This window comes from Euphorbia lathyris, chromosome 8, assembly GCF_963576675.1.
Source record: "Euphorbia lathyris chromosome 8, ddEupLath1.1, whole genome shotgun sequence".
NCBI lineage: Eukaryota > Viridiplantae > Streptophyta > Magnoliopsida > Malpighiales > Euphorbiaceae > Euphorbia > Euphorbia lathyris.
Genome location: NC_088917.1, coordinates 44,039,114 through 44,052,050, shown reverse-complemented (window position 1 = coordinate 44,052,050; position 12,937 = coordinate 44,039,114). Strand labels below are relative to the sequence as shown.

The 12,937-nt window shown below is 36.7% G+C and overlaps 1 protein-coding gene across 1 annotated transcript; it reads right to left on the bottom strand.

Moving 5' to 3' along the window:
- Nucleotides 1-2,731: 2,731 nt before the first annotated feature.
- On the bottom strand, nt 2,732-5,030 carry LOC136204272 (L-gulonolactone oxidase 3). The gene is made up of 3 exons (XM_065995504.1): nt 4,233-5,030; nt 3,891-4,146; nt 2,732-3,694 (listed from the first exon to the last, which is right to left on the bottom strand). The coding sequence occupies exons 1-3, from the start codon at nt 4,875-4,877 to the stop codon at nt 2,865-2,867; spliced, it is 1,731 nt and encodes a 576-aa protein (XP_065851576.1). The 5' UTR covers nt 4,878-5,030; the 3' UTR covers nt 2,732-2,864.
- Nucleotides 5,031-12,937: the final 7,907 nt, after the last annotated feature.

The following is a 12,937-nucleotide window of genomic DNA, read 5'->3' as shown; positions in this document are numbered from 1 at the left end:
TGTACTAAGTGAGTTGGGTGAGGCTGAATCGCTAAGTGTTGAGAAATAAGCATAATTGAATTGCATTGAGTATAGACAAATTCTTGCACTTAAATAGCCATTCACTTCCCTATCATGGCCCCAACCGTACATTACAACCGATATTGAAGACCTTTTGACTTCGTTTGTAAAATCTTTAACTCATAGAGACTAGACCAATGAGCAAAATCATAACCTATGGATGTGTGTATTGAGCTGAGGAGTGAAGTTACATTCCCTTACTTGTGGCAACAAAGGCCATTGGAGAGTGAGTGAAATTTCCTTCCTTAGTGAGGCACTTTGGGTAAACAGGTTGTTTGATTGAATTTTGAAGTTCAACCCTGGGTTCTTAACGAATCTCTTGAACAGAACTGCATGTTTTAAATCTAGTCTAACCACATTTTTATAAAGCTCTTGTGTGCTAATCATCGGTTGAGTTAATTGAAAGTTAAAATGAATTCAGCTGTTATTGTGTTATCGGGTCGCGCCTTGTATCTCTCTTCTACTCCAATCCTTGTTCCTATGATTTTCTTTCCATTGTCTTAGCTCGTTGTCATTTCCTCTTGTTTCTGTGTTTCGTTATGTTTGCTTGAGGACAATCAAAGGATTAATTTGGGGGTATTTGATAGGCATATAATTGATCCTAATAGAACATACCTTATGTGATATAAATGGGGTAAATTAAGGGTTATGATTGCATAAATTAAGGACTAAAAAAGGTTTTACGCAGATCTTGAATAGAAGAGTCAAAACAGCTACCGTGCAACCTGTTTTGCAGGAAAAAGGTGAAAGCACCCATTGGACCAGCGGATATAGCTGAGAACCAGAGAGGACAGTGAGGACAGGGAGAGAAAGCAGGAGTAAGCGGCCTAAAGTAAGATGATGACATGCAATTCTGACCTTGAGTGTTCAAGTGTCAACAAGTAACCATCCATTTCGATGAAAGAACAATTCAACATTTTGAAAGAACAATCCCTTTATGTAATATTTTAGTTTAATTAATCTTGGGGCCTCCCTTTAAATAGAGAAAAGTAGTGGAGGGAAGGCATATACTTCTTTTTGGATAATTTTGGGAGAGCCCGTCAAAAAAAGGGAAAGAGAGCCAAAAGCTCTCTCGGAACTTCAAGAACTCCATTGATGGAGTATCATTGCTCGACTTCAGGCTGTTCACTCTTCGCCATGAGTGAGTAGTCATTTGAATGGGCTAGGCCGGCTAAGGGCTGGTGCTGTAAGTTAACTCAATCTTTTTTATGAATGAATGATATTATTGTATGTGGTGTTTAATGATGCTTTAAAATGCATGCTTTAGTATGTATATCTCAATGTTAATGAATGATGGGGAACTGCTTTCATTCTCATGTATCTCTCATTAAACATACAAAACCCGAAGTAGGAATACAAGGGGTTTGTATCAAGGGTTTTCTAAAAGATGAAATGTTGTTTCGTGCCTAATGCAAGAAAGAACCAACTTTAAGGACGCTTGAGGCTATAGTAAATCTTAGAATCTTAAGAACACACGGAAGTTGACTTAAGTGAATCTAAAGCAGAGACCTTGACCTCACCATATTTCATTCATGAATAAATAGACGAAAGTTGCACTGTCAGCAGCCTGTTCCTGCCGTAGCTTAGCCTGTTCCACCCTCTTATAGAGACAAACCATCATATTCTGATCAAACTAGTTTAAAGTCGTTCTCTTTTAACCAATTCTAATCAATCACACAAAACCATTTCCCAACCAAAGAAAGAAGTTGCGTTACTACGAACACCCTGTTTTATAAGGTTTTTCTGTTAAAATTATTCATCAATCCCTGAGGAGATGATACTTTACTTACTGAAATATTACTTGTATCTAGTGCACTTGCTAGAGTCTACTTTTAGGACAACACATATTCATCCCAAATTCTTTTCATCTTATTGAAAAACTCAACTAGAGACATACCTCCCTGAGTGAGACTGCAGATTTTGCGACGCAACTGAAAGATTAACGGTCCATTACTTTCGCCATATCTCTCTTCTAACTCCCACCACAATTCCCTGGCTGTAGGTGCGTAGAGGAAAACATCGGGCAAATCTCCTTCCATTTCAGATGGCCATTTGAAGTTTTGTCCTCTGGTTCATCATCCTTGAGGATGTGACTTGATTTTCGTTTATAACTGAGTGCTAAGAGCATCGATCTCTTCCACGGTATGAAATGCTTCCTGTCGAGGACTGCACTAACCAGAACCAGTCCAGGACTGTCGCTAGCAGTGTTGATGTTTGATGAATTCTGATTTGAATTCGTTTTTGTTTCTTTTGTTTCAAATCTCGGATTAGAAAAGCGATTTGAGTCGGAATCTCTATTTTCAGATCTAATTTCAGAATCACTTAATTCTTCTTCTCTTAGGTTGCCGCTAGAATGTAGTGCTTCTACATACTATCAACGTTTCTTAATCATGATCGATTTCAGCAACAGCCATTTGTGGATGAATGAAAGAAAACAAATTCACGTACTAACACCTTCTAAATGGCTAATAACAAAAATACTCCTCAAACTGCTTAATGTATTCTAACACAACCTAATCAAAACAGCATCAATTTTTTTTATTGCACTTACTAAAGCAAGCTAATCAGTATGAGTTGCATCATACTTCCGTTTGATATTTATTGCACTTGTAGCATGTATATATATTGAAACATACTTTGTAGCATATATAATTATATGAAACAACGAGTATAACAGAAATTTGCATCATTCCTATATGCATATTCATTGCAATGTAATGTTTGTTCCACAGGCACCCCCCAAACAAACAACAGTGATAATAAAAAATTGAGCTATATATTTCAAGAAACAATGGGATGAACATTCAATATATATACGAGGCAGATGAAGGTGTTGTTGAATACCTGCAGACCTTAGCTTCTGTGAAAACCAGACCTTGTCTGCAAAAATACCCATTTCCCGGACTGCAATGCCTGTCCTCTGTGCATATACATTGGCCTTCCAAGGCACAACCATCCGCTTTCACCTCTCCTTTCCCTAACAATATCTCATCAGACCATTCACTAGAGAACATATTTTCTGGATCCAATTTCTTCTTGGCTTCCAGAAATTTCCCCAAATTAGGATACTTGCTCCTCACATCAATGAAAGCCAGGTTTCTATTTTTAGCCCAATGTGGTTTAGCCTTATACTTGAAGAAAGCCATTTGCTCTACTTCTTCCCATACGTCTTGGTTTAATCTTGGAGTTGAAGGATCATTAGCTCTGTAATAGTTGAAATCAACTACAACTGAGTCCTCAGATTGCCCTAAATATGCCTCAGAAGCTTTTATGAATCTTATCAGGAACCCATTATAGATATCAACCCCACAGAAGTTGTCAGGATTAAGGTCTCTCAGTTTCTTCAAATCTCTAATAAAATCTCCGAACTTTGATGCAGGAAAGATTGCTGTTGATTCATAAAACAAGAGGCCGTTGATTCTTGGATCCCAAGAGCAGGAGCTATCGATTCTTGCTGCTGGTGAATATAAGCAAGAGCCTGATGTCTGCATTTTCCCCTGATACCCAATTACAGGATATCCTGTGAAGATTAAGCCCTTCTTTAATCCATTGCCCACTAACTTCTTGTAACCCACAAATGAATTTGCCAGCAAACACTTTCCATTCACATTCCTCGATTTCTCCAATGCTTTCTCTACATACAAATTTTAGATTAACCCCCGAATTAGCACCCAGGTGTTAGTGGCTGAATAAGAGGGCATTTGGGATTCCAAAATTCAGGGGAGACTGTTTTTTAGCCTAAGTTCAGGTCCTTGATAATTGATAATATTAAACCCTTAAAAATTGAACTAAACACACAAGAAAAACAAACACTAGCTAGCTAGAGTTACCTGCTGCTCTTGTTGATTGAGATACCACAATAGAATTGTCCTGAAATCCAATAAAATCGAAAACTCCATCGCCATTGACATCCAGAGGAACTCTCTTGTCATATCTGTAGACTGCTGTATGCCTTGATGGATACCAAGTAATATCACCAAATTCATATTCCTTCCCATGATCAATGAACATATCCTCTATATGATCATCATTTGTGAAATTATATGTTATGATTCTTTTAAATGCAGGCTCCAATGACAATTTCACCTATGATAAATTAGAGCATTAATTAGTTTCTCACAAGAAAAAGAAAAAAAAAAAAAAAAAGTGAATCAATTTGATTTATGAGTAACCTTGGATATGACACCCAATTTTCCTAATGATACTTTAGCCGCATTAAGCAGAGGATCCTTGGGGCCAACTCTGATAATTTTAGCAAATCCTTGTGATTCAGTTGCTGGAACTACAAGGCTAATTCCGATAACATGATCGTGAACTGCTCCGCCTTTCCCCCACCAGGAACTTCCGTGTGCCCCGGTGCTAATAAGTCCAGCTATGGTCACCCCTTCCCAATAGGGAGCTGCTACCAAGCTCAATCCGGCCTCTTCAACTTTATCGATCAATTGGCGCAAGCCAACTCCGGCATCTACTGTGACAGCTAAATTAGGCTTATCAATTTCAATGGCGGAGTTGTAATTGAGTGTGCTTATGAGGAAGGAGTTAGAGTGAGGGCAAGCCAATTTGGGAATAGTGTGGGAAAATCTGCTAATGACTTGAAGCTTGAGATTGTGTTTATTTGCGAATGCTACAGCGAATCGCACATCTTGTTCTGTTTTAGGGTAAGTGACATTGAGGAAATCACATGGCTTTCTATCGTTCCATACACCGTAGGAGTTGTAGAGGGTGCAGAAGGTAGTGTTGCATTGAACCACCGGAGGCGGAGGAATGGCATTGACGGCAGACCAAAGAAGGAGAAGATAAGATAAGTAGAAGAACATTGGGGCAATTGGTTGGAGATGGAATTGTGAAATCAAGTTAAAGGGAGCGAATGCTTTGCTTTGAAGGGAAAGGAAACAATGATTTATTTGATGTACATGTAGGGAGAAAGTTACCACCAAATCTTACGCTATGATTTCATGATTATATAACTCTGTTTTGTTTCGTTTCAAAAAACATACTTTATTCTGTAGTTGTCCTATTAGAGAGCTAGGAACACACTTTCACACTTATTTGGGCCCAGGGGAAGAAGATATTTTTAACATGGCTTAATACATCATTTGCCCCCTTAAACTTGTCCAAAATGGTTGATTGGCCCCCTGAACTTTTAAAGTATTTCGATAGCTCTGTGAACTTGCATAAAATGTTCAGTTAGCCCCCTGAACTTGCATAAAATGTAATCAATTAATCACTCGGTTGTAAAAAAAGTAAGTTAAATGCGGAAGATACGTTGCACGCATCTTAAAAAAGTAAAACGACCAAGATCGCGGTATGCGATTATAATATTAGAGAAGAAAATGTTTTATAGTTGAACAAGTAAAAAATTCTTTTTTAACATGTTTTAATCTATTTTGTGAAGTATGTAATAACATTCTAAGACACGTGTAACATATCTTCCGCATTTGACTTACTTTTTTATAACCAAATGATTGATTGATTACATTTTACGCAAGTTCAGGAGGTTAACTAAATATTTTATACAAGTTCAGGGGGCTATCGAGACACTTTGAAAGTTCAGAGGGTCAATCAACTATTTTAGATAAGTTCAGGGGATTATTGATGTATTAAGCCTTTTAACATTTATCCATAACATTACATTGGATTCCAATTTAAAATCTTAAACTATAACTTTTTTATATATACGGTAATAAATATGTGTTGGTTCAAATGGAATTGGGAAAGACAGCAATAGAATGATTTTCAATGAGACCTCATTTGACTCTGTATCATCGATCTAGGAGAGTACTACACCATAAGAGCAGTCACCGTTATTCCACAGACTAAGAACGTATTTTGAGGAACAGAGGGGCAACGTTTATGGGTGTAGAGAGAGAGAGAGAATTTTCTTGTGCAGTATTCTCTGTATATTGTGTTATATGCCTCTTGTGTATTCTGTATATTAGGTTTAACCTCCATAGCTATCTATTTATAGTTAAGCTAAACCTAAAGGTCTAACCATAACCCTAACATATTAGGTTACGGGTGGACCATAAATGGTTTGGTAAATGAGCCAGACCCATTTACTCCATTTAGTCCTACGTCTTCCACTCGCACATAACAGAAATATACTCCATTACTCTATGTCGTTCACACTTGCAAATAGTTCGTGCGACTGGCATAAAATCTAGAACTCAAAATTTGTATACTCGTTGGAGATATACAACCTCTCAAATTACGTGTGTAATTAAGAAATAATATGTTTTATCATAGATTTCATATCACATCCACTTTAACCATTATCATCTCAACAGTTTATCTATTTTCACAAACATACACACATGTATAACTATCCGGATTTGCGAAACATAGAACTACAAGATGTGAACTTGATAAATTCTTTCCCTCTTACTACGTTCTTTTCATAATAATTCATTTCACTTGCCTAGTTGGACCCTTTTCGAGCTGAATTAGCACCTAGCTCTTGAGAGCATCCTTCTAAAGTAGCCAAAATGAATTACACTTTTTGAACTAGTTAAGGGTATCAAGGATAACGTTTCGGAAAAAACATGATTTTCACGAAGAGAGTCTCATACTAGGAAAAAAGTGAGATTGTCATCTTTGCATCTATTGGTCACAAAGCACACATGGTATGAAAAACATGTGTTATGGTGTTCAAATCATTCCATCTGAAGGAAGCATATGTTCGTGCTCAAAATAACATGATACAAAGGTTTCAGTTCCGATGTGTCATACCATCTAACCTTAGTCTCTTTCATTATAGGACTACATTCGGTTATCATAGACATAAGATTTCATTTAAACAACTTTGATTGAAATCTTAGATTATAAATAATATTTTGTATACATACTTATCCACTTGTATGTATATCTTTATCCTACAAACTAATGAACTTAGATCCATTGTTACTACAAGACGGTGTTAATTATTGAGCAAGTTCTCGCTTACTCAAAAATCCGCCTCATCCTTATTTTTGTCACCACGTTTAACAAAATGAGGGTAAACGCTCGTGTGAGTAAGCTACTTCTATGTCTGACATGCTCAATTATAAACATTAACAAACAACATTTACATATACGTGTATTATAAGTAATTCAAAGATATTTATTGAATTAAAAAAAACATGTTCCAAAATTACATGTAATAGAAATATGTTTAGATCCTAAGCAATCCCTGTGACCTAATATGTTTCACAAAAACATCTCACTTGACAGGTTTTGTCAGATGGTCAGCAACCATGTTATAAGTCGAAACATATTTCATATAAACTTCTTTGCGTGCAACTAAATCTCTAACAAAGTGATACTTCATCTCATCGTGCTTTGCTTTTTGTACAAGTTCAAGGGGCAAATGATATATTAAGCCTTTTTATAATAAACCAAACATTATTATTACAAAAAAATAATAATAATAGCTACAATAAATATAACCAATTAAGGTTGGCTTTAGTGGTTAAGGGTCTCAAGATTAAGTTAGATCTCAAATTCGTGTCTTAACGTAAACAGAAAGCTTTAATGGGTAAATAATCCACCTAAAGAGTATGTTACGAGCCTCCAACCGAAAAATCAGAAAACTATAAATAAAAACACATTTGTGGAAACAAGAATTAGAAAGAAAAAAAATAAACCATTTCCCATCCCACATTGCAATTGCATTTTATTAACATTTATGTTCCGGACTAAACATTTTCTAATCTCTTCAATTTGAAAAAAAAAAAAACCATTTCCCATCACTAGCTCCCTGAACTTGATCATAATAGTAGATTGGTTCCCTAAACTTTGTAAGTGTCTCACCAGCTCTTTGAACTTGATTATTCTATTCTATATCACCAACTCCTTAAACTTGTCCATAAAAGTAAATTAGCAACCTGGACTTTATAAATGTCTCACCAACTCCCTAAACTTATTTATTCTGTAACAACTAAATACAAAAATTGATTAAACCTAAATTCTAAAAATACATCTTCATCTATTCGTGAAGTAATTTTCTCTCTTCTCCTACCTTTCAACCTGTTATAAGAGTTAGTATTGTACATTTGAGAGATCGAATGCATGAGGATTGAGAGTTAGTATTATAGTTTTTGTATTTAGTTGTTACCGAATAAGCAAGTTTAGGGAGTTAGTGAGACATTTATAAAGTTCATGGAGCTAATCTACTTTTATGGACAAGTTCAGGGAGTTGGTGATACAGAATAATCAAGTTCAAGGAGCTGGTGAGACACTTGAAAATTTTAGGGAGTCAATCTATTATCATGGACAAGTTTAGAGAGCTGGTGATATATTAGGCGAAATATATATTTCTAAATCTTTAATATATTTTCTTGTTTAGACTGCCATTTATGCGATTCATGCGCCTTTTGACAAAGGTTGGCGTCACCTTTGGTTAGAGAGTGACTCGACTTATGTTATTCAGTTGTTGCGTAGTAAGTCGACTACTGTTCCTTGGGTGTTTCGTCACAGCTGGATTGATTGTTTATCAAAATTAGATTCCATGCAATTTGTCATTTCTCACATTTGTCATTTCTCACATTTATCGCGAAGGAAATGCGGTTGCTGATTCTCTTACCTCTTTTGGTCGTATGGTTGATAGTTTGCATTGGTGGGATTTAATTCCTGATTTTTGTTGCCCGACTTTTTTGCATGATCTTGTGGGACGTGGTTCTTATCGCTTCGCTTGACATGGATCTGTTTTGAATTTTTGTATTTGGTTCTTTGTAACTTTTCTTTTCTTCTTTAATAATAGGGTAAATTACAAAAATGGGTCAAATGGGAGGCTCATTTACATATTTTGTTGAAACACCTTTCCACATGATTTTGATTTGACAAAATTATTTAAGTTAATCCCATGATTAAAATAATTAAATTTAAGTGCTTTGATTTAATTGTACTAATGTGTTTGTTCAATGTTGAATATATTAACTAACGAGAACAGGAAGTTAAAATCTATAAAAGAAAGACAGAACAAAGTCAGCATGAGCAAGGCACACAGCAGAAGCTGAGTGGAACACAACTCAGCGTTACGAAAGAAATGTCTTCTTTAGGAAAGCTTGAAGGCGAAGCTGCGAAGTCAAGCTGAGCAAAGACGCCGCTAAGTCAAGCTGAGTGATAATCAAGTCAGTGTCCGTTTATCTGTCAACTTGTGAGACAAAGTCTGACACATTTTAGAAGCCTCTGAAATCCGTTTCATGGACCTTTTCGAGATGCATGGACCGTTTGACGTTTGGTAAGAAGACAAACCTGGCGCTAGAAGACGAACCTGGTGCAAGAAGACGAAACTGGCAAGCTTGCCTCCTGCGTAAAACAGAAGACATGATTGGCCTGCGATTCTAGAAGCTGACCACATGATGATGAAGAAGACCGTTCTTCTCAACGGCTATATCGGATTTTCAAATCATTGAAGTTTCCGAATTCAGTATAAATGGACAAGTTCATCACTTAGATCATTGTCGTACATACAAGAGAGAAACAGACAAGCAAAATCTTCACTAAGTTAAAAATCCAAAAGAGAAGCTGTCTGAATAGAAAAAGCAAGTTCTTACACCCAATTCCAATCATTGTGTAAAAGCCTAGAGTGAATTGTATTCATCTAAAGTGTTCTTCATTTTGTGAGAACAATCTTGTATCAATTGTAAAGGTTAGAAGAGTGAAGCTGAGTACTCGGTTATAGTACTCAGTGGTAGAGAAATTCTGGATACTCGGTTATAGTATTCAGTGGTAGATATAATTGAGTAGACGAATAGAGGACGGTACTCTTGCATACTCAGTTGCTATTGTAAACGGTTTGTGCTCTACCTTTAAAGAGCTCAGTAGTGGATTGAAAAAGCCTGGAGGGATTCTGCGGACTAGACGTAGGCGGTGAGGCCAAACCAGGATAAGTCTGCTGAGTAATCTCCAACCCTTTCTCTTGATATATATGTATATGTATGTGTTGCTTGCTTAAATTACTCGGTAAATAATTTATACAAGCCGACGCTGAGTAATCAGAGTGCTGAGTTGGAAGCTGACCTAAAGTGTTACTTCCCAACTCACAATTGAAATAGCTCTAGTCAGTATTTGATTAAAGCTGTCTCACACTTCACTCAGTCTTGCTGACCTGAAACTGAGTTAAATTATCAAACATTTAATTAAGTCAGCACTATTAAGCGAAAAAGTTATATTAGTTCCTAACCCCCCCCCCCTGGAACTAATCCTATTACGTTACACGGGACCAACAAGTGGTATCAGAGCTCAGTAGCTCACTATTCAAGATAAAAATATCTTGAGCTGATCCTTGTAATGACTAAGAACAACACTCATTTCCTTCTAGGAAATCAAACAACACAGATACTCCCCGAGGGATTATCTATTAGTCGACCTCCACTATTCTTCGGGTCAAATTATACATTCTGGAAGAACAGGATGAAAAACTTTATTCAGGAAACAAACATGAATTCATGGCTAGCTATAGTCCAAGGCCCGTTTGTTCCCTATGAAACTATTGATGGTGTAAAGTCCGTCAAAAGTGAGGATAAATGGTCAGATGATGGCCTTAAGAAATTAAAAAATAATGCTACGACTATCAATATGCTTCACTGTGCGTTAGATGCTGCAGAGTACAACAAAATTTCAGGTTGTGAGTCGGCACAGGAAATCTGGAAGAAGCTGGAGGTGACCTATGAAGGAACCAGCAAGGTCAAGGAGTCCAAGGTGAATCAACAAATGAGACTATACGAGCTGTTTGAAATGAACGAAAATGAAGACATCTCTGAGATGAACTCAAGATTCACCAACATCATAAATGAGCTTAAAAGACTCGGCAAGAACTTCACTGAAGAAGAACAAGTGGAGAAAATTCTAAGAAGTCTTCCCAAGAGCTGGCAAGCAAAGAAGACTGTCGTAGAAGAAGCTCAGGACCTGACCACGTACAAGTACGATGAGCTCATCGGATCTCTGCTGACCCATGAGATCTCCATGAAAAATTTTGAGGCCAAAGAAAATTCTGAGGACAAGAAGCAAAAATCTCTTGTCATGAAAGCTGACTCAACGGAAGCTGACTCATCAGATGATGAGGAGATGGCCATGTTTACCAGGAAGATGAAGAAGCTGTTTAGAAAAAATGACAAAAACAGCAAAACGCCATTCAAAAGAAGTGATAAATACAGAGCGGAGTCAAGCGATAACAGACATAAAAAGGACAGCTCCAAGCCTGTTACTTGTTTCGAATGCCATCAAGCTGGGAACATCAAATCAAGCTGTCCTACTCTTAAGAAAGAAAAGAAAGGTAGTAGAAAGGCAATGGTGGCCACATGGAGTGACAGTGATGAGTCAACCTCATCAGAAGTTGATGCCACTGAGTCAGCAAACATCTGTTTTATGGCTGACGAAGCTGCTGAAAATTGCCGATCTGAGCAAGCTGACCTCTCCGATGGATCTGACCATGAGGAACACTCTAATAAGGTAACATCTATACCCTTGCTCAGAAATGAAATGGTTAATGCCCTGAGTGATCTCTATACACTGATCAAAAAATGTAACAAGAAAATAAGAGCACTCAATAGGCGGTGTGATGAGATTGAAGAGGTCAAACTCAGTGACCTCCGATATCTTCTCCAGGGCAATACCAGGCAAGATGAAAACTTGAAAATCATGCACGAGTTTGTCTCTGAAGTCTAATCAGACTCTAAAAAGCTGAGAAAGGACATCACATCCATACAGAACCAGCTAAGTGAAGGAAAATAGGCTAACGTATAGCAGCGGAAATATAAAACTTTTAACCTATTTCCATTAACCCCAAGATCCGTTAATCGTTATTTCATAAAAAGAGGGATAAGAAGAAATACCTTTCAGAAGTTCTATCTACCGTTGCAAACGAAGTGCCCACAACTCTTACTTCGAGATCCCGAGCACAAAACAAAACAATAGAAGATCAAGTTATAATCCACCGTTTATAACAACCAAAGTAGATTGTCTCTAATTAATCAACACAAGATCAAGGATAAAGAGAAAGAGATGAAAATCAATTGAACGGAAGGAAGCAGTGGAAAATCTCATCCTCGAGCTAGGGGTCGAAATTCTCTCCCTATTTTCTTAGGGTTGGATTTCGAAAATCCTATAGGGGGTATTTATAATCTTTCTTGTATCTAATCCTTAGTTAGATAGAATTAGGTTATTGAATAAGAATTCAATTCGGAATAGAATTCTTAATTATTATCTATTAATATATCTAAATATAAAAGATAATAATAATAACCTTATTGGATAATAATAGGAGTAATATAATCTAATTAAAACTCCTAATTTATTTATCCTTTAATTAATTTAATTCATAATCCTAATCTAATTAGGATTAATAAAATCAAACTAATTATTTATGTATCACCATACATAAAATCGCCCCCCCCCCCCCTTGAGTAATTGGGCCTTATTGGGCTCAATTGGGCTTCCGTCAATTAATTAGCATCTGTCTCTCTTTTGGGTTCCAAGTCTTATGTGTGACCCATTAGGTTCTTATTGCTTCTAGCCATATGCAACTTATTAAATTAATTTTCAAAGAATTATATTTAATCTTTGCATAACGGAATGATGTACAAAGTATGTGATTAGCAAGTCCGTAATCATTCCCCTAGAGCTATAAGAAGACAGGTTGATTCTGTCGTTGACCTTTCCGTATTAGTTACGGTATAATTCGATCCTTTATCAACTACGTCCTTGAACTGAATCTTATGACTATGGATAATGTTAAGTCACATATAGTGAGACGTTCGTTTTACTTGTCTAGGCCGAGTCAACTCCAATTAGATAGGTTAAGAGAAATCTGTATTTCAATCTTAAGTTATCACCTTGCAAGGATTTAGAGTCAAGACTTCCACAAGCGATCCACGGACATATCTCCCATTTATCGGGA

What these genes read in the sequence shown, in the direction of transcription:
- LOC136204272 (XM_065995504.1), bottom strand. Translation starts at nt 4,877, where the DNA reads ATGTTCTTCTACTTATCTTATCTTCTCCTTCTTTGGTCTGCCGTCAAT. An exon ending in AATTGGGTGTCATATCCAAG is followed by an intron (nt 4,147 to 4,232) that starts GTTACTCATAAA and finishes AATTTATCATAG; the next exon opens with GTGAAATTGTCATTGGAGCC. An exon ending in TCAATCAACAAGAGCAGCAG is followed by an intron (nt 3,695 to 3,890) that starts GTAACTCTAGCT and finishes ATTTGTATGTAG; the next exon opens with AGAAAGCATTGGAGAAATCG.